This window comes from Pteronotus mesoamericanus, unplaced genomic scaffold (genome assembly GCF_021234165.1).
Source record: "Pteronotus mesoamericanus isolate MK-2021 breed Mesoamerican mustached bat unplaced genomic scaffold, CSHL_Meso_final scaffold_54, whole genome shotgun sequence".
Taxonomy (NCBI): domain Eukaryota; kingdom Metazoa; phylum Chordata; class Mammalia; order Chiroptera; family Mormoopidae; genus Pteronotus; species Pteronotus mesoamericanus.
The window spans coordinates 72,279,028-72,302,027 of record NW_026555321.1 but is presented as its reverse complement, the minus strand read 5'-3'; the positions used below and the strand labels follow the sequence as shown (position 1 = coordinate 72,302,027).

Sequence of the window (23,000 nt, the reverse complement as noted above, 5' to 3'; positions counted from 1 at the left end):
TGAACAAAACACTTTACTTCCATAAGCTTCAATTTCTTCACATATAAAATGAGGATGAATCCATCTCCCCCTAAATTCTTTATTAAGAGCTGTTACAACATAAAGTCAGGATGGATGTTCCATTATAAAGTATGATATAAATATTACTATATAGTAGAATACATGGAGGTAATACGTGACTGAAATGACTAAAATTCTGACTTGACCATGAAGGGGCCCTAAATGCTAAGCGAACGAGTTTTTAGACCTGACAGGAAATAATGAGCCATTAGAGGTTTTAGTGAGAAAGATGTGGGATGTTGGTCCTCTGTGTACATATAAAAACCAATGAGGTAATTTGCAACTTCAAAGAAATCTGATGGCACTGTGAAAGGATGGCTAGGAGTAAAAAGAACTGAGCTATTCTGCAGTAGTCCAAACAAAAGATAAAAACTTGGACTAGCGCTCTGACAATAAAATAAGAGTGAAGTGACTGCAAAAGGATCCAAAGGACTGCATTAAAGAGTGAGAAGGAAAAATTTTTAACGCCAGCAAAGAGGTAGCCAGTACACAAGAAAACAAATTTCCCTTTATTTGGTAATTAAAAAAGACCGATTTAGACGTGTGAGCCTGTAGATATGAGAGTCAGCTGCTTAGGACAGTTGAATAAGTTAGAGAAGCATGAGAAGAGTAAAGGGAGACATGAATAAAGAGCTTGGAGAACTCCAAAATCAGAAGGGTCAGCAGAAGTGCAATCAGGAGGAGAATAAAAAGAATGTAAGATGAGAGGAAAGAGGAAATTTATTACAAATGCCCATACTTACAGAATTATTAAAGATGAAATATAAATGATGCTTAATTTTGACATCTGATTTAGAAATAAACACTAAGGTTTTTGACTTAAGTTTCATTCAGGAAAATAGTATTTTCCTCTGATGAAAAATGTGTGAGCTCCCACAATAAGCCTTCAACATCTCCCCAGTTAAAAGTTTCCAAGTTGATTAGTTGTGTTCTTTCTTCATATAATTGAGACCTTGTTGCTTTTAAGTATTAACAGTTAAAAATGATGCTGATAAAGCAAAAGGCAACAATAGACAGTGAAGATCATTTTCTAAAGAGAAGGAAGACACTTGCTTTTGTTTTAGAATATGTTTAATTCTACTAAACCATGGTATATTTTATTTAAAGTAGCAATGAGATATGATTTTCCTTAAAAATAGCTTATTTTAGCATACAAGTTTAATTTCAGGTATGTGGGTCTTTTCATCATCCAGAACACCTTATTACCTAGCAACACTAGACAGAGTTGGCATTAAGTCTTATAATTTTGCCACTACAAGTAACTCATTTGCCCTTACCAAACCAGAAATCTGGAAGTCACCCTAGAGCTTCCCTTTCTCTAACCTCCAATGATTAATCATTCACCACAGTTAAACAGCTCTTCAAAATGTTCCTCCACCACCATTTTCCCTTGGCCAAGTATTAAGCCATTAACTAAACCAAAAGTGCCTCAAATTGTAATGATCAGATTTGGGGCTCATGTCTAGATGTTTAACATCTTGTAATATATTCTGTCCTTGCAGTACTAAAAAGATGCAAAGACAGCATGTCAATGCAAAATCAAAGTGCTCCTTGAACAAAGCACTCACCTCTTTACAATGTCAATCTATCATCTTATCTAGGAACAAGTGCCTAGTTATTCCAAAATGCTAAATTCTTCTACAACCCATGAGCCTGGGTTAGATTTCCACCCCCGTTTTTACTAACATCAGTGGGTAAGAAAGTCTTAAGTTCTCAGAAATACAAAAGCAGCAAAGCCTTCATCTCAATAATGTATTGATAAAATGTTCATAAGATCCTGATTACAGTAAAATAAAGAAACCTATTTACATAATTATTATGAGTTTATTTTATAAAGTTTGACTTAGTCAAAAATCACTAATTTAGCATTTTGCTATAATCTAAAAATTAAATGAAATTTTAAAAAGCAAGGCAGTTACCTGAGGAGAGTCAAAAGGATATCGACTACTAAACTTAAATAGAAGTTGAAATTTTTCCCCTTCATATAAGGTACCTGGTGCACCTTCCATGTCTACAATCCACCTAGAATAGAGAAAACAACAACAAAAAATTAAAAACTTCAGATAAAAGAAATTGGGGTGAAAAGGAGAAAAGGGAACACCAAGAACTTCCTCTGTGCCAGGCATCGGGATAGGAGTCATTCATGTGTGATAGCATACTTCTTCCTCCCAACAATCATGAAAGAAGGCATTCACACTCCTGGCCATATTCTCTTCTCTGCCACTCAAGGGTTAAATAACCAGATCAAGGTCAGACAGCTAGCAAAGGACAGAGCCAAATTTTAACACAGGTCTGAAAAAAACAAAATAATGAATAAATGAAAAACAAAACAAAAAAGGCCAAATTAAAACCCCAACTCAAGGAGCTGACACAAAAGCCTGTGCTCTTCCTACTCAATTTATACTATCTTATTTTTTTCAAGACTATTTCTACAATGGCTAAAAAGATTTTATAAATAACATCAAGCAAATTAACTGCCATTCTAGTATCAATTATTGTAGAAGCAATGGGGGAAGGAGGTATCAGCAATGACTACAGAGAATTGCAGTGGTCTGACTAACTTTCTCATCAGCATTCTAAGGAAGACTGGGAAAAAGAAAGCTAAGCAGATATCGGTCCACTTACTCTGATGGGTATTTAAAGATCTATATGGCCTTTCCTTTGTCTCTCATTATGTTTCAACTGTTTAATAAAACCCAGAATAGATTTCTACATTTTCTATGCAAGCTTACTCAGTTTCCATATATAAAAACCATGAATATAAAATTGAGGTATAATTAGGAACTCACTCTTATGACCTTGGTCCACTTTGCTTCCAAATGCTGCGCAATCATCTTTTCATCATAATCTCTATTTTTCTACTCCCGCTTTCCTCATTTCCTCATCTTTTTTTTAAATAAGAGGGTAGTGTACAGAATATATCTCTGCCACTTACAGTAATTATTGTACACATGACCAACTCCTTTAATCTTATGCTTTTCAGGTATAAAAATTTATTATTTTAAATACAAAAAACAAAAGGAAGTAAGATTGAGAATGCAGTCTGGGAGTTCTATTCATCACCCCATGTAGTATGTTAAAAGTATATAAAATAATAAATATACTGATTCTCTGAGAGCAAAACCAGCTAATGCAAACAGACTTTTAAGAGCATGACTACTCATTTTCAGAACACATGCTGAATACCATAAGCGGTAACAAACATGACCACAGACCCAGGAGGCAGTATTTTGCAGTGAAATTAGATAGATCTCCCCTTAACTATCTGTGTAAGCTGTTTTACCTCTCCCATTTTAACTATTTCAATTGTAAAACAGGTATTTCCAAAGAAAGATATGCATTTCAAAGTGTTGCTGGAACGATACATACATTACATCTGCAAAAAATCCCAGCACATTCCTGACATCAGAGCCAGAACATAGTAAATTATATACAATGCAAAAGCTGCACTAAAAAACAAAATATAAAACCTATTCTTGCCCTGGCTGGTGTGGCTGAGTGGTTTGAGTGCCAGCCTGTGAACCAAAGGGTCGCCGGTCAATTCCCACTCACGGCACATGTCTGGGTTGCAGGCCAGGTCCCCAGTATGGGACGCGTGAGAGGCAACCACACATTGATGTTTCTCTCCTTCTTTCTCCCTTCCTTCCTCCTCTCTAAAAATAAATCAATAAAATCTTTAAATACAAACAAAAAAACCTATTCTCTTTTCCAATTATGTAGGTCCTTCCTAGACATCAAAATCCCTTTTTAATCTCGCTACCCATTCTGCAGAGAGATATTCTAAGGAAAACTCAGGACTTCCTGGTGCCCTTTCATTCTATTTCTAAGATAATTTTTAGGACATACAATGTACCACATATTTTCAGGTGATCTACCCAAGCACAGCTTTTAGATAGCTAAGTAAAAACCTCAGTAATCCTTCCGATAGCTGGGTAATAGATAAAAAAGGCATAATTTCCAATTGTGCAGTATAATTTTAAATACTTTACTAATTAAAAAGTAAAATATATTCACTATAGAAAATTCAAAAAAGTACAAACACAACAAAAATCATCCATAGATAATAACTATAAAAGTTTTTTTGGTACATTTCATGCTAGTCATTTTGCAGTTTATCAGATCAAATCATCAATGTTTATGATTTTAAACACAAGCACGCACCCCAGAGGAAGAATAGGAGCAGTCCCAGTTCTTAACTTCTTGTGAGTAGTTATTGCTCTATGACTCTAATGTTTAATATGTATTTTTCTTTCACACATTTATGGCTCCTAACCAAAGAAACAGCCATCTCTAGTCCTCTCTGTAGGAATAACTAGCTTAGTTGGGTATATTAAGACAGGATACATACCAATAAAACCTAGAGGATTTTCAAGGGTAATTATGACTACACAAAATTTTTGCAGTATCTGCTGACGAGAGACTAAAACTCAAGGGATGCTGTTTCACTATACTACCTCGAGAAACCATTTCCCTATTATTGACATTTATACTGTTTCCCAATTTTCCCTAGAAATAATGTTGAAATGAGTACAGGTAACCCTGGAAAAACATGGGTTTGAATTGCTCAGGTCCACTTATATGTGAATATTTTTTCAATAAACGTGTAGTACTGTACATATGTTCTTTTCCTAATGATTGTCTTAATAACATTTTTTCTCTAGCTTACTTTAATGTAAGAATACAGTATATGATACATGTAACATATAACATGTGTGTTAATTATTTACATTACTGATAAGGCTTCCAGTCAACAACAGGCTATCAGCAGTTAAGTTTCTGGGGATTCAAAAGTTGTATGTGAATTTCTGACTACATGGGGGTTGGTGCTCCTCAACGCCACATTGGTCAAGGGTCAACTACAGTTCTAAAGTCAGTCTTTCAATATCTCTGTTCCTTAAAAGAGCACAGGGGCTTATTAGGTCAAAGGATATGATACTCATGTTTTCAGTGGTCTTAATACATACTACCATAATGTCTTCCAAAAAACTTAACATGCTTTCATCATCATCCTTATCCATTATCCATCCACATCCCATATAATCCCATTTAACTATTCTAAGATCTGATATAAAAGACTATTTTTATATCCTGGATGATAGGCCAAAGATAATAAAAATTTTGTGATTCATTTACAATGTTATTTTAAAAGAAAAATTACTGCCTGACAAAATCTCTAAATGAAAGGTTTATTAAAAAATGCTGTTCTCAAAAGAAATATCAACAAAGTGGCAACCAACCAAATGGGAGAAAGTATTTGCAAATGATACCTCTGACAAGGGGTAAAATATAGAAAGAATTCACACAACTCAATAACAAAAGAAGAAACAATCCAATTAAAAAATGGGCAGAGGATCTGAGCACTTTTCTCAAGAAGACGCATGGATGGCTAACAGATACGTGAAAAGATGTTCAACTTCACTAGCAATTAGGGAAATGCAAATTAAAAACCACGATGATATACTGCCTCATACCTGTTCGAAGAGAATAGAATAGAATAGAATTAGAATAGAATGCCTATTATCAGTAAGACAAGAAATTAGTGTAGGAGAGGTTGTGGAGAAAAAGAACTCTCATACACTGCTGGTAGGAATATAAATTGGAACACCCTCTAGAAAACTGTACAGAGGTTCTTCAAAAAATTAAGAATAGCGTTACGGCCCTGACCAGCATGGCTCAGTTGGTTGGGCATCCTTCTGCAAAGCAAAAGGTTGACAGTTTGACTCCTACTCAGGTCACATGCCTAGGTTGTGGGTTCAGTGCCCAATCGAGGCACAGACAAATGACAGCCAACTGATGTTTCTCTCTCACATCATATTTCTCTCCCTCTCTTTCTCCCTCCCTTCCGTTCTCTAAAAATACATAAAATCTTTAAAAAAAAAAAAAAAAAAAAAAAAGAATAGTTACCATATGACCCAGCAACCCCCTTTCTGGGTATCTAAACAAAACATTTGTAAAGATACATGTACTCCTATGATCACTGCAGCATCATTCACAGTGGCCAACACATGGAAACAACCTAGAAGTCCTTCAACTGGTGATTGGATAAAGAAAATGTGGTATGTATTTATATACAATGGAATATTACTCAGCTGCAAAAAGATGAAATATGCCATTTGAGACAACATGGATGATCTTGAGAGCATCACGCTAAGTGAAATAAATTTTATGGAAAAGGACAAGAATCATATGATTTCACTCACATGTGGAATATGAAACAAAAAGCAACAAACAAACAAAAAACAAACAAACAAACTTACAGACACAGACAACAGCATGGTGGTTACCAGAGGGGATCTAGGGTGAGGGAGGATGAAGAGGGTAAAGAAGGTCAAATATTTGGTGACAGGAAGAGACTGGATTTTAGGTGGTAGAATATATAGATGTTATACTATAAAGCTGTGTACCTGAAATGTATATGATACTATTAATCAATTGTTACCCCTATAAACTTAATTTTTTTAAAAAGGTAATACTATTTTGGGAGTTATACTCTGTGATATACTACTTGATTATTTGTGAAAATGTAAAACATTCCTTTAACTTTCTATAAATCACTGTGTTGTGTGGTTCCCCTCTATCCCCCAAAAGAGTAAAAGTGGAAAGAGGAAGCAATAGATTAATACCAATTTCCTTGAGAAGCATAAGGCTGGCTGTTATAGGATATTCTGAGGTAGGTTAACAAAGGAAGAGAGGAAAAAGATGAAAACAGAGTCTGATCCATCTGTTTAAATATATAGAACAAATGCCATATACACGAAATGTGTGCTCCATTTCCAAATTTGATATAAATGAAAAATGAGAGCCACAAAACTACATGGAAGGACCCTAAATGCCTATCACTAAGTAAAAGAAGCCAATCTGAAAAGGCAACATAAGGTGTGATTCCAACTATATAACATCCTAGGAAAGGCAAAACTACAGAAACAATAAAAAAGATCAGTGGTTGTCAGGGACTGGGGGGCTAGAGAGAGAGGGAAGGATGAATATGTGGTAAACAGGTAATTTTTAGGACAGTGAAAATACTCTGTAAGATACCGTAATGACATACATGTCATTATACATTTGTCCAAGTCCACAGAAAGTTCAACACCAAGAGTGAATCCCAATGTAAAGTTACAGACTTTGGGTGATTACGATGTATCAATTAGATTCATCAACTGTAACTAATGTACCACTCTGGTGGGAACTGTTGATAATGGTGGGGGCCATGCATGTGTGGGAGCAGAGGGTATATGGGAAATTTATCTTCTGCTCAATTTTGCAGTGAACCTAAAAATTCTCAATCTGTTGGGAATCCAGGAATGTTTAAAGAAATTGTTATAGAGCTAGAGAGGTGTATTACATTTTCAAACATAATATATCTATCCAAACATCAATATATTCATTCTCCGTATTCCTGTTCTTAAAACTTGAATCCTGTATTAATGACTCAAATGTCAATGTGAAAGGCAACCAAAATCATTTCTTCTGAAAGGAACACTATGTCCTTCCATTGTATGAATTTTGGTCACTTTTACTCTCTAGACCTAGATTACCACTAAATATTTGAATGGTTATATCTGTCCTACAAGTTGGTCTATAGTATACTTCTATCTTGTTGGCTTCTCTCCCTTTTATGTTTTTGGAGATTTTTTTTTTAAGGGAATGGTCAATTATTTTAAATTTCCGCCTATTTCAGAACATTTACCCTTATATAACAGAATTATTTAAATCAAAGGAATGGTGAAGAATTGACCATACTGAGTTGTGAGATCTTAGAATGATACCCTTAAAAAACATTTCAAACTAATTAAAATACTCATTTTTAAGAGAAGGGACCCGTATCTCTCTATTCTTTTTGGTATCCTACCTGGGAAGAGCCTTCTATTCCACTCCCACGGAAGAAGCTGAATTAGAATACTTGTGTTCCCTTCCACCCTTCATTTTTTCATGCACAGAGTAAGTGAAGTCTATTAACTATATTTACCTCTTAGTGGGAAGAGAATATGATGAAATATGAAAATAATTCTGTATTTTAAAAAATAAGTATACATTCATACATTACATTGATGAAGAAACAAGTACTTCGAAAATTAAATACTTACTGTGTAATTGAATTTTGAACACTCTTTTCATTTAAAGTCATCCCAGGAGGTGGGTCATTTTGCAAAGCCAACAGTTCTTTCTGCAGTCGTTTCTATAAAAAAAAAATAATAACTTGTACTTTTTTGTTATAATATCCTTCTAGTAATAGTCTAAAATCCTTGATTGAATTTCTTCCAAATACTTATACCTTTTCCTTTACAAATATCTTACATCTTCTATGTATCTCATGTATAAGCCTAACATTCAAATTTTCAATTGCCTGTATTATAATTCACAACCTATTGTGAAAGTATTTCTAAATATATTTGTAAAAATTGATGCTGTGAAAAGGTATGAAAAGCAGCCAGCTACCTATAAAACTTCACAGCTACTTCATTGAGGTTATAAGGTCTCAGCCTTGGTTATAAGCGCTGAGTTTCATTAGTGCTTCCTTTACTGCTTTTCAATGATAAATACCATAGCTCTCCGTAATACTTAAAGAACATGTCAATTCAGGCAGACAAGCTTTCCAGGGGAATTATACAAGTAATCTGCCATGAAAAAAGCCTTTTGAAAAAGTCTGAAATAGTTTTAGCTTATAATTTACAGCCCATATTTGTTTTCTTAAATATGATTATCTGCATATAACTTAATCTTCCAACACCAGAATGGAACCTATCAGGGCCCAAGATATGTAAACTTATTTTTCCACATACTAGGTGCCCTAAAATGGCTATGTGTTTGCATTTTTGTTTATATAGCTTTTATTGTCAACTCTCCCACTATTATCATTAGTAGACACTGTTAGTATACAACAAAGAAAACAAAAGCCCAGCTCATAATTTATGGGTTTAAAAACCAAATAATCTATGCTATCAGAATTGTATGCAACATTACAAAGATTCTGAATAAATGTCTTTTCTTGGATTAAAGTAGACAAGCATGAGTATCTGTTCAGAACTCAAGAATTCACTGCTTAAAAGTTATTATCTGCTTTTTCTAGACAGTCAAATATTACTCTCTTATAGCAATGTTTCTAGATCTTTTCAATATATGACACCTTTAAATAAGCTCAATGTCATCCAACACCACTACTGTTTAGAAACTCCTCCCCTTTTTTGTTGAGAATTACTGTAATAAAATTTGAATAAATGGCTCCTTAAGATGCCAAGAATGAAAACTTTTTCTCAGATCTTTCAATATAGTAATTGCTAGTAACAATGAAAATGAGCTATGAACTATTTGGAATTTCTCACTCTCATTCTGACCCCACTCCACATTACGCAGCAAGAGTTTATTTATTTTGTTGACTATATCACATTATTTTGGTGTAACAAACCCCAACTCATCTTCAGTGCTGCCATTATATTGGCTAACATTTCCTGCTTCATGTGCTCTTAAACCATATTATACACAGCCTCATGGAAACTAAGGAAATTAGAACCAATTTCTCCAAGTCCTCATAAAATAAAAGTATAGCCCAACAACAGGTCCATAGACACTTTGTGTAGCACAGTGCTAAATCATGGAGTTTCATACCAATGATGTGATCTTTGGCTCTTCAGCTCCTAATCATTGCTTTTTCAGAGAGCTGAAGATGATGGATATGACTGTATAAAAATGTACTAAGATGATTGTTTTAAAAAGTGAACATTATTGTTTAAGTTGAAGAATACCGCATCAAATAAAATACTTCTAGTAATTAAAAAAAAAAATTAAATAGCATCCTGCCATGGTGAGGATGCTCAGTTGGCTCAGTTGGTTGGACATCATCCTGTAATTGAATGGTTGTAAGTTTGATCTCCAGCCCAGGCGCACAGGGGAAGCAACCAATCGATGCTTAGCTCTTGCATTGATGTTTCTCCCTCTCCCTTCCTCTCTATCTAAAAGCAATGAAAAAATGTCCTCAGGTGGGGATTTAAAAAAAAAAAAAAAAGTTAAAAAAAGCACCCTAAGAAGGCGATTCATATCTAAACAAGTTCAGCTTCTAAACTAATGCATTTCTCTAAGTACTACCCCAAACTAATATATGTTAAAACCAAGACGCAAAAAATTTAAATGATTCTCTTGTGGTTATAAATAAAAATGGGAACAGAATATATCTAGTAATACATAACAGGACATACTGACCCGATTCCTTGACTTGGAAAGCTTTATTTCTATTTGGGGAAAAGACGGTCAATTAATAACAAAACAAGCATATGGTATATTAAAATCTGATGAGAAATGGAACAAGTTAAAGGGGGAGTTAGGCCTCACATTTTGGAAAGTTTTATCTCAAATTGACAGTTTGAGAAACTATTCTAAAAGATAGAAATCCTTGTTTAGCGTGAGAAGAGATAGAAATGAGAAGGAAAAAAAACAATAAAAACGTAGAGCTATGTATATGCCAATGGTTGCAAATGTAGCAGTGCATAAAACGGCCAACGGTTTTCTCCAATCTCATCTAATGTAACAAACAAAAGGTGATAAGTTAACAAATTGGGCAGCAACGACAGAAAAAAATTTTGGTACACCTTAATACCATGACACTAACAACCACTATTTCCACCCCCCAATAATATCAAGAAACAATTATAACAATAGCCATTTATTTCTCTTAGATGAGGGTGAGAGGCTAAGCAACAAAATTTTATTTTAAAACAATGATTTATGCATATTAAGGAAACATTTTTCTCTCCCACTGAATTCTAAGTACTCTCTACATTCCTTAACTCCTAACAGTAACTTATTGAAACTTTCCCCCCTTAGGAAATGGAAAGCCTTCAATAAGTGGAGGTATTCATTCTTACTTTAAACTGACATCTTCAAAAATCAGATTGGGATGCAAAAAGTGGCAAGACTAAATGATTCCTGTTTTTATAGAGACCAGAGCCTAAAAAGAGATAAATGCATAAATCTGTTTATGAAAAAACAGGACTGTGGTATACTGAAAGCCAAAGAATGTGTTTCAAAGACTAAGAATTTCATTTCCAGCACAATGACAGAGTAGATACTCTAACGTATTCTATAGAAAACAAAAACAACAAAGTGAATGCAGGACCTCTAAAATTTTGCCTTTGGAGTTTCTACCAAAGGTGGGGGAGGCAAAACAGAAGAAGTCTAACAGAAGATCAACATAAAACTACAACTCCTCAGCATAAGGATGAACAAGGTAAAGGGTACAAGAGGCAACAATGAAATCTGCCTGCTGTGAATTTAGCAATAGGTAGAAGAAAAATAATTCTTCCATGAAACATCATAACCTCAAGTAGACACTTAAAGGGATTTGCAGCCTGAAATTCTTTTACGTGAGAACCTTAGGCAAGAATTTAATCAAAAGTGGTCCAAGAAATAATGCCCCAGGCTAATGACAGAAGCAAACAGAAACCCTCGGGAAATACAAGTTCTCTTGAGTCAACAATTTCACTTCTCAGAATCTAAAGATACATTAAAAAAAAAAAAAAAAATCAGTAACTACCACATGAGAAATTATACAGAAAACAATGTATGCAACACCTGATGTGATAAAAATCTAGTTTTCCTAGATCATCTTCCCTTAGATCCCCAATTAATTTACTTTATGTTCTTGTAGTACTTATATAACTGGGAGCAACTCTAAGACAGAGATCATGGTGCATTTTATTTTTGTATTCCTAGCATTTGAAACTGTGCCTAGCACATGTTTTCTGCCTCAGTAAATGTTTCAAAAAATTAATAAAGATGTTGACTCTTTCAATGTTTGTAAGAGAAAAACCTCGCAACAATATATGTCCATCAACAGGTGATACAAATTATGGCATATGTAAACAAGACTACTGCAAACATTAAGAATTATGTGGGGCATTCCAGCCAAGATGGAGGTGTAGGTAGATATACTATGCTTCCTCCCGCAACCAAAAGGAGGATAACGAGCAATTTAAAAAGAAAGAACAAGCAGAACTGCCAGAAAATCGAACTGTATGGAAGTGCTACAACCAAGGAATTAAAGAAGAAACATATATCCAGACTGGTAGGAGGGGCAGAGATGGGCAGCTGCAATGGAGAGGGCACACAAAAAGGCCGCAGCTGGAGGACCAGGGGGGTCCCACATTTGCGCGCGGCTATACCTGGAGGGAAAACTAGGGAACGAGAAAGACCATGCAACCCAGGGTTCCAGCGCAGGAAACTGAAGCCCCAGAACCTCTAACTGTAAAAACCTTTGGGGTCTGCGGTGGTGGGAGTAACTCCCAGTCTCACAAAAGAGTCTGTTGGAGGGGCCCAGGGGACCTGAGAACATACACAAGCCTACCCATCCGGGAATCAGCACCAGGCCAACAACACCTTTCAGGAAGCTGGGAAAGTGACTGAACACAGGGTGAGAGCCCAGCAAGCAGCACAGTTCTTTCTCTGACCCGCTCCCCCGACCCCAACATACAGTGCCATAATGCAGCAAAGTGGGTTGCCCCACCCTGGCAAATACCTAAGACTCTGCCCCTTACAGTAACAGGTGTGACAAGACAAAGAAATATGGCCCAAATGAAAGAAGAGATCAAAACTCCTGAAAAAGGACTAAGCAATAAGGAGATAGCCAATCTATCAGATGCAGAGTTCAACACACTGGTTATCAGGATGCTCACAGATATGATTGATAACAGTCGCAAAATAAAGCAAGAAGTGAAGGCTATACAAAATGAAATAAAGAAAAATATACAGAGAACCAACAGTGAAGGGAGGAAACTGGGACTCTAAGATATGAAATGGAAGAAACTATCAGTGGAACAATGGAGGATGCATATTTATGGGCACAGGTTGCTTCTGGGAATGATGAAACTATTCTAATATTAGATTATGGCAGAATGAAGAAACAAGAATTCAAAAAAATGAGGAGAGGCTTAGGAATCTCTGAGACAACTTTAAAGGTTCCAACATCCAAATCATAGGGGTGCCAGAAGAAGAGGAAGAGCAAGAAATTGAAAATGTATTTGAAAAAAATAATGAAGGAAAACATCCCCAATCTGGCGAAGGAAACAGGCTTGCAAGTCCAGGAAGCACAGAGTCCCAAAAAAGCTGAAACCAAAGAGGAACACACCAAGACACATCATAATTACATTACTCAAGATTAAGGATGAGGAGAGAGTCTTAAAAGCAGCAAGGGAAAAGGAGACAGCTACCTACAAAGGAGTTCCCATAAGACTATCAACTGATTTCTCAGAAGAAATCATACAGGCAAGAAGGTATGGAAAGAAATATTCAAAGCCATGAGAGGCAAAGACCGACATCCAATATTGCTCTATCCAGCATAGCTATCATTTAGAATGGAAGGGCAGATAAAGTGCTTCCCAGATAAGGTCAAGTTAAAGGAGTTCATCATCGCCAAGCCCTTATTATATGAAATGTTAAAGGGATTTCTCTAAGAAAAAGAAGATCAAAACTATGAACGGAAAAATTACAACTCACAACTATCAACAACTTAACCTAAGAAAAAACAAAAACAAATAAGCAAACAACAACAGGAACAGAATCACAGAACTGGAGATCACATGGAGGGCTATCAGCAGGAAGGGGAAGAGGGGAGAATAGGGGAAATTGTACAGGGAATAAGAATCGTAATTGGTAGGTACAAAATAGACAGGGGGAGGTTAAGAATAGTTTAGGAAATGGAGAAGCCAAAGAACTTATATGTACGACCCATGAACATGAACTAAGGGAGAATGCTGGATGGGGGGGGTGGGGGAAGCAGACAGACTGGGATAAAGGGGAGAAAAAAAATAGGACAATTGTAATAGCATAATCAATAAAATATACTTAAAGAAAGAATTATGTGGATCTATGTATACTAACAAAAGAAAGGCAGCATATTAAAATACAGAAAAAGTAAGCCTTAAATACCTATAATCCCTTTATGTTAAAACAAAAGCAAGAGATTTATTTATACAAACATTGTATAATGCATACAAGAGATCAGAAAGCAGCATATCCAACTGTTTGACAGTACTTCCCTACTAGAAGTGGAAATGGAGGAAGAGGACATCCCTATTTGTACTATATACTTTTATAATATTATGACTCTTTTACAACAAGAAAATAGAAGGGTATTTCTTGCATAGTTAGAAAACAGATTTAAGGGCTCAATGGATGACAAAAACATGTACCCATATGTTCACAGCAACACTATTCACAATAGCCAAAATATGGAAGCAACCCAAATATCCATTAACTGATGAATGGAGTAAACAAGTTATTTTGTATCTATAAAGTGGAATATTATTTTACTATAAAAAGAATAAAGTACTAATACATGCAGCAATATGGATGAACCTCAAATACATTATGCTAAGTCAGCCAGTCACAAAAGACCACATATATGATGATATCACTTATATGAAATGTCCAGAACAGGAAAATCTATACGTACATAAAGAAAAATATTATATGCTGGGGACTGGTGGGAATAGGAAGTGGAATGATGGAGGATGCATGTTTATAGGCATAGGTTGCTTCTGGGAATGATGAAACTATTCTAATATTAGATTATGGGGATGGTTGCACATCTGATTGTACATTTTAAATGGTTGAATTTTATGGCATATAAATTACATCTAAATGCACTTTAAAAGAAGCAACTCAGGGACAGATTAATCACACAGCATATGATTTGATTTATCCAGGATGTAACACAAAAATAGAGATATAAATATGAGGAGGGAACACAAAAGGGAATGGGCGGCAACATTTAAAGGGATAATGCCTGAGAATTTCCCAGAATTGCTGAAGACATCAATCCTTAGGTCGAAAGCCCAATGAATTCCAAAAAGCATACATAAAAAGAATTCCAAACACACTGCTGTGAAAGTACAGAACACCAATTAAAATAGAGTTCATTGTAAAACCGGAGAGAAAACATAGATTACCTACAAAGATATAAAAATCAGAGTAATGGTTATCATTTTTTAATTAAAAAAATTTTCAATTCCAGTTGACATACAGGTTACAACAGGTGTATAGCATAGTTTCAAGTGTACAACACTGCAGACATTTACATAACATACAAAGTGATCACCTCAGTAAGTACAGTACTCACCTGATGCCATACAGTTATTATAATATTAATGACCATATTGCCTATGCTGTACTTTATATCCTTGAGACCTTTTTCTTATCTGGCAATTTGCACATCTTAATCTCTTCCTCCTTTTCACTCAACACCCCCATCCCCCAATCTGGCAACCATCAATTTGCTCTCTGTATATCTAAGAGGGTTTTTTTTGTTTGTTTGTTTGGTTTTTAGATTCCATATATAAGTGAAAAACCATATGGTATTCGTCTTTCTCTGTCTGACCTATTTCACTTAGCATAATATCCTCTAGGTCTATCCATGTTGTTGCAAATGGCAAGATTTCATTTTTTTTTTAATGGCTGAGTAATAATCCACTGAACACATGTACCACACCTTCTTTATCTAAAGCAGTAACTACGTTAAAAGGTAAAAAGGCTGTCAGAAGACAGCCTGCATTTCATAGACATCAACAGACATTCTGTCCTCTGCAACATCTGGAAAAACCAATCACAAAATCCCTATACCAAACAACCCCAACCCCATACAACCTTCATACCTCCTTCTTTCCAGGAGCAAACACAGACAGAGATACACCCTGACATACCCTAAGAGTAAAACATTTGGAAAAGAAATACATCAAGAATGAGAAGTATCCTGAGACAGAATATTTTTGTGTTTAGGGAGAAAACAATCACACATTTTTAGTATCAGTGAAGCAATATATAAGATTATTTGCTGTCAAGGTTTTAAGGGTTGTGTACTGGGAGCTAAAGAAAAGAAACATACGATCAGACAAATGGAGAATTTCACTGAAGCATTATCTACAGAGTGCAAGAATCACCAACCAAATATTACTCTAGTCAAAATAGATGCATATAATTAACAGAAAATGTACACTGATTTTAAAATACTATATACTTTTTCCTATTCAACTTAAGGCTTTAGTTTCTTTAATTGGGCCAGGGCAGAAGCTGAAGCAAAAGGCATCGAAGGAATCAAAGATAGGGCAAGAAAGCAATGTTTGCAAATTGTTTATGACCTATTTTGGAAAAAAGTATTTACTTGAGTCTCTATTTACTTACATACATACTTACTCAGAAAATGTTTGAGTGCTTACTACCAGCAGAGCGGTGCCCTCAGTGAGTTAAAAATCTAATAAAGACAAAGTACCTATAGTAAGTATAAGGCAGAAATGAAAAATCCTATGAAAGGGGTGAAGCGTGCTATGAGAGCACACAAGGTAAGAAAATGTGTACAGCTGCGAGGACTGAGGCTAAGCTTGATGGGTTCATGATGTCAAGATATAAAGCTGTGAAGAACTAAAGTAGATTTTGAGTTAAATATGAATTCAAAAAGACAGTACAAAGAGTGGAAGGGCTAACTAAATAACCTGCTAGGTAAGTTTTTTAAAAAATTCCCAGGAACAAGGAAAAGACAAGGGTCTCACCACATTAGCCAAAATTGAAAATAGAATTTCAATATAAAGAGTGACTGAAAAGAATCGCTAAGTATTCCTAACAAGTAAAAGGTAATAACAGAATGGACACATGTGCAGTAATGTCCACTTCAACCTAAGGACAGGGAAGAAAGACCCAGGACACAGAATCATAAACAACCCAACCCTCGGGGATTTTAAAGGACTGAAAAAAAGTTCAGCACAGGCCTTAGAAAAGGGAGAAGCAAGAGCTAGCAACAATGGTCCTAGGAAGGGCCCGATGTTCTTTAAAAAAAGGGCTATTTACATTTTAATACAATACAAACCTTATTTAAAACAACAATAAAAACCTGAGGTTGTAATTATTCTACTCCAAAGAGTCACTACGTAAATAAAATCTGTAGGTTTGTCTAGGTACACAACTGGTACAGAACAATCACGTAACTCATAATTGAGCCTAGAGGACCACCCAGTGGCCATGTCTTTTTTTTTTTTTTTAAAGATTTTATTTTTATTTATTTTTAGAGAGGGGAAGGGAGGGAGAGAAGAGAAACACCACAGTTGCCTCTCCTATGCCTCCTGTCCCAGCTGGGGATGAACCAAGGCATGTGATCTGACAGGTAATCAACATGGCAACCTTTCACTTTGCAGGACCTGTCATACCCAACGAACTGAGCCACATCTGTCAGGGCATGTTTTTCCCCAACAGCCATATTGTACTGTACTTTGTTCACTAACTCTCCTTCACAAGGGACTCTCAATGGAAGATTCTTTGTTTCTCTGTGTAAAATAGCCACCAAATGAGATCTCACTATAATTACAAGGCAGTCAACATTAACTCTGATATTGAGTTCAGCAAATGAATAATCTTTGATAGAAATGTGATTATGTAGACAGGCAGGAACATGTATAACCACTGTCACTGTCCCAAATTTGATTCTTAAGAGATCTCTCCAGATGTATCAACTTTCATATGTCTGGTTCAAGATGTATTACATCACATCCAATTTACAAACTCTGTACACAAATTCCCCTATCGTAGTGAAGCTGAGCTCTAAACTTAGGGTGCATATTAGCTGGGAAAAATTTCAATACCCAAGATGCATGCCAGACAAAATAAATTGATCTCTGGGGATAGTTTTGTTTTTTGAAAGCTTCCAAGGTGATTTAAAATACAATGCCAGAATTGAAAACCACTAACTTGAATTGTGTGGGTAACTCAAGGAAAAAAGCTGGGAGGAAAGTATTGATACACAGTAGAAAACAGAAAAAGGAAAAAAAGGAATCTGAATGAGCAACATTACTTTTTACCAGTTTTAACCTGGCTTCAATACATTTCAAAGGTAGAATGACAATTTAAATCAAAATACTGTCGTTTATAGAAAAGTAGTTACGTTCTATAGTCACAGTAAATAATGAACCAGAGTTCCTAGGAGAAATACAGGGTTAGGTTCCTGCAACCTCTGGTCACATTCAACCAAAAATAATAATGGCTTTTGTTTGTTTCTGTTTAAAGACGCCTTAATATAGGTTGTTGATTCTTTAATACTGAACCCAAGGACAACGGCACATGCCTAAACAAAGGCTACCTAACATACACAGCCTTCTTGCAATCAGGAACACTTGACAGCGCTTCAATATTCCACCTGAGGCCATTTAAACACAGAAATGTGGAAAAAGTGGCACTAAATAGACCAAGAAAAGGACACTTGTTTACAGTATGACAGCTGAAACAAGGCAGAGCATCACCCTGTTTGACCTCAGCTGAGAACACTTCTAGCCACTCAAAATTTTGGGTGGTTTTTTTTCCCAATCTGTTGTGTAAAGCACTACAAAAGTACCATAAATATCTTTTCTTAGTGTTACAAATAAACTTTACTGAGTTGGCAAATTCACAAATACAAAACTCATGAAAGAGGATGGGCTATAGCAGCATCAAATCAAGACAGGTCAAACTAATTATTATAAAGACATGAATTCTATAAGGTTCCTACTAAGAAACCTTGGTATAAGCAACACCAACAGTAAAAATGGCACCAACATGGCCAGCTATGTAATTTTCTCCACTAAAATCCTTAAATTGGTTTTCCTAAGAAAATAACATTTTTTTCTCATATCAAAATCTATATATTCCATTTGCTCAATGTATCTTTCTTTCATACAGTAAAAAAGTAAAAAAGTTATATTCTATCAACTACCTCTAATCACAAAAATGAAGCAAAGATTTTAAAGAAAAGGTATGCTGGTTGGGCTACATGACCTCTAAAATGTCCTATGGCTCAAAGATTTTTTAAGTCTAAAAATTAAAATTGGTATGCCTATTTTAATTGCAATAAAAGTCAATATATGAATACATAAAGATTCTCAGTAATAGTTACTACAATTACATTTAGAGTTGGTTTAGCAGTTAGGGCTGCAATATAAATTCTCATCTGAAAAAGAGCTAACAGCTTCACGCACCTAGAGAAATAACTTGAATCCAGCAGGATACTATCAAACCTGATAGACTCTCAGCTTGGACCTATACAGCTTCTAAAAGAAAACAAGCTGCCATATTAATGCTGTAAAACTAAATGTGCCTCATGCCATATAATAAAAGTTAACTCAAAATGAATCAAATACCTAAATGTAAGAGCTAAAAATATAACACTCTCAGAAGAAAACATAGATATATAGTAAGTGTAAATCTCTGTGACCTTAGATCAGGTAATGATTTCTTAGTGATGACACGAGAAGCACAAATGACAAAAGAAAACAGATACACTGAACTTCATCAAGACTTAGAAATGCTGTGCTTCAAAGAACACCATCAAGAATGTGGCACAGCTTGCAGAATAGAAGAAAATACCTGCAAATCAGTCCAATAAGAGGCAACAATAAAGGTAAAGGCAGAAATAGCAAGGCGGTCGATAAGGCTATAGAAAAGTGAGGGGTGGGGTAGGAGAAAATCCCAGGCTATAGAAAACTTGAGGCTTTCTAGACCACAGCAGGGATTTTGGATTCTCTTCTGAGTCCACAGGGAATTTGGATTCTCTTTTGAGTCCACAGGGAAGCCACAGAAAGGATGTGAGTGAAGTGACATTTGACTTTGGTTTTTGAAAGAATCGAAGTAATGGATTGAGAAAAAGACAGCAAGGGAAAAAGGGCAGAAATCAGTTATGAGGCTTGATATAATCCAGATTGGGGATGATAATGATTTACATCAGGGAGTAATTCAGGGAAGGAGACAAACAGTTGGATTCTGGATATACTCTGCAGGTAGAGCTGAAAGAATTTTCTGATGGTTTGAATATGGGGTGGAATGAAACCAAGGTCTCTGGCTGAACAGAGAATGAAGTTCCCAAGCACCAACATGGGGAATACCATGAAAAAACAGGTTCGGAGAAAGAAAATAAAAAAAGCAGTTCTATACATATTTACCTCTCTGTTAATCTACTTTTTTCTTAACCATGACACTACATTGATTTTTGAACAACATAGTTGTTAAGCAGTGAAACAGAACCTGAATGTTTTGATTCCAGAATCTGTGTTTTTTTCCTAATGAAGTTTTATGAAAGCAACTGAATAAAAACAAGTTTTTCTCAGACTAAAGTAATCCAAAGGCATGCACCATTTTTTGGTGATCTAAAATCTGCATTCACAAATAAAGGCTATCAAGTGAGGAAATTTTAAAAACACCTGACAAATGTGAACAAGTATACTGTAGATAAAATTAACAAAGGAGACAGCAATGATACAAAGATGAAATAAAACTCATCTAGCAAATGCTCACTGTAAATACTATGCAGAAGTATATTTTCAGAAAGATGCCAAATCACCCCTACTTTTAAAACTCACCTTGATAATAATTGCTATCTTTGAACTTTGAACAGTAAAGATTTGCCATTATAATTTTCCTCAGCATACAGGAAAAGAACCTCTTTTTGCCCTGGCCAATGTGGCTCAGCTGGTTGGAGCACTGTGCCATAACCAAAGGGTTGCAGGTTCGAGTCCAGGTGAGGGCACGCAGGCTGCAGGGCTGATCCCTGGTCTGGGCACATTCCAGAGGCAACCAATCGATGTTTCTCTCTCACATCGACATTCCCTCCTTTCCTCTCTCTCTAAAAGCAGTGAAAAAAAAATATCCAAAAAAAATCCTTGGGTGAGGATTTTAATAGAGGAAACTTTTAAAAATTTGATGCCTAAAATAACTTTATATTATAAAGTATAAGTTTTGAGCAATGGCAGTATCATAGCCAGTGAGGTTTGTCCAAGGCACGATTATTGCTAATTAAAGTATAAGGAATATTATCCTCTCATTTTCTTAGCTATAAAAGTTACATTATTTTAGTAAATGCTTAATTCTTGACTGAAAAGTTAAATAATTACCCCAATGATTTCTCTACAATGCAAAACTTGTTGATGTGCTTGTTACCTACAATTTCACAGCATCAGTGGATTTCAGAGTTTGGTTTTTAATCACAGCTTCACAACCTCATCACTATAGAATTGCTTAATACGTTTCTCTAAAATAGGATTAAACTGATATAGAACTTGCTATTTAGGAACGTTTTTAAAATTTTTTTACTGATTTTAGAAAGAGGGAGAGGAAGAGAGAGAGCAATTTGTTGTTCCACTTACTCATGCATTCATTGGCTGTTTCTTGTATATGCCCTGATATGAGATGGAACCTGCAACCTTGGCCTATCCGACAATGCTCTAACCTACTGAGCTGCCCAGCCAGTGCAAAGCATGCTTTTTGAAGTGTCAAGTGATAGACAAACATTTACTGTAGTCACTATGAGGACATTTAAGGGACAAAGAGAAAGCATGTTTCCTATTCTCGTGGAAGCTGTGGTCCAAGGAAATGGAAGAGTTAAATGAAAGACCCCAAAACACACTTTGGGACAAAAATAGAAGGCATCTCATAGAGCAGTAATTAATGGCAAAAAAACCCACAAAAACAAAAACACAACACAATGACTGCATTAAGCAAAGATGATTATCCTAGCTTTATGCTTTTGTTCACCTATGTGTGACTCTACTATCCACTGATGTGTATCATTCAAAGAAAACACCTTCACAATTCTATTGTATGCTGTTCCCCCTTTCGCTGGGCACTTGTTCGAACAGCTCCTGGACAGCGCTACTCCCAGCCAGAATCTCCAGCCAAACTTCTCAAATACAGTCAAACCAACCTCCATCGTAGTTCTTGACCAAGTTTTTCATGGAGGGAAAAAATGTCTCAGTTGTCTAATAAAACTTCAGGAGGTCCTGAGTCTTGATCCAATAACCCTTTCATGCTGATACCTGTATAAATCAGCCACACATCTCTTAGGCAACAAAGAAGATTACCTTTTCAAACAAATCCACTTCTCAAAAAGTTTTCCAGAACAAATTAAGTTCTGGAACTGAGGTTCCCCTGTAATATAATTCTAGCTATATTCCCCAAGTTCCCAGTGCCCAGTAAGCCTCATATCCAAGAAGACAGTCAATTTTCTAACTTTTGACAATGCTCTTCTACCCTTTCATAATATCAACAAACAGTCACAAAAAATCCAATTGTCAAGGCAACATGACTGCAATAATAGTAAATGTCAGTAAGCCCATATTCTACCTCTCATTCACTACAGCCAATTACTTGAGTAAAGAGCAAAAAATAATTCAAAATAATTTATTTCTAAGACAACTGAAAATAAGCACATTCATAAATCTTGTTACTAAATGTCAACCTCCTTCCATCTAGCCAAATCAACAGTCAGTAGTCTAAGATTCAATTAGGTAAGAGAGAGTATGCAGAAAATGCGCAAGAGTAATTTAACTGCCCTTTTCTCTCAATTTTATCACAGTTTTTAGAGTTGAAAAGTATCAACAATAAGCACTGATTTTCTAAGATCTTAGACATAACATAAGGGGAGTTCACACCTGAAATTAATAAATTCAGATGGTCAAATTAGCATCCAACATAAGTCTGAAACAGCTATATTCTAAAAGCAATGTGTATGTGTGTGTGTATGTGCACACATGTGTGTATATATGGGTATATATACAAATATGGGTATATATACAAATATGGGTATATATACAAATATATATAAGAAATCTTTCTCTAGGAAGCCGTATCAGTTAAGTATTTAATAATACATATTTGTGAATGAGAAAATTGGGAAAGGAAAAAATAAATAATTACAAAATGAAAATGAAATACACAGTACAATTAAAATTTTATAGTTTGGCTGAAAACAGTATACCCCAATACTGCTACACTTTATGAATATTTAGAAACACATAAAAATTCACTTTCATAGGTCTTTTGAAAGTTTGGGGATACAAAGTTTGTATAAAAAAAAGTCCCTAAAATGCTAAATCTAAAAATTTGCTACAAAGAACTTTTATTTAATATTTTAAGATTTCTAGTATTATCAAAATTAAATATAGATATAT

The 23,000-nt window shown here is 35.3% G+C and overlaps 1 protein-coding gene and 1 pseudogene across 1 annotated transcript in view; one reads left to right on the top strand and one right to left on the bottom strand.

Moving 5' to 3' along the window:
- Positions 1–23,000, bottom strand: part of UBE2W (ubiquitin conjugating enzyme E2 W) — a 51,727-nt gene that overhangs the window by 25,256 nt on the left and 3,471 nt on the right. Inside the window, exons 2-3 of the mRNA XM_054595590.1 lie at positions 8,145–8,236; positions 1,980–2,082 (exon numbers count right to left, since the gene is read on the bottom strand). Of these exons, the coding sequence (XP_054451565.1) occupies positions 1,980–2,082; positions 8,145–8,236 (195 nt within the window). The remainder of the gene's footprint in view (positions 1–1,979; positions 2,083–8,144; positions 8,237–23,000) is intronic.
- On the top strand, positions 20,787–20,935 carry LOC129061157 (uncharacterized; annotated as a pseudogene).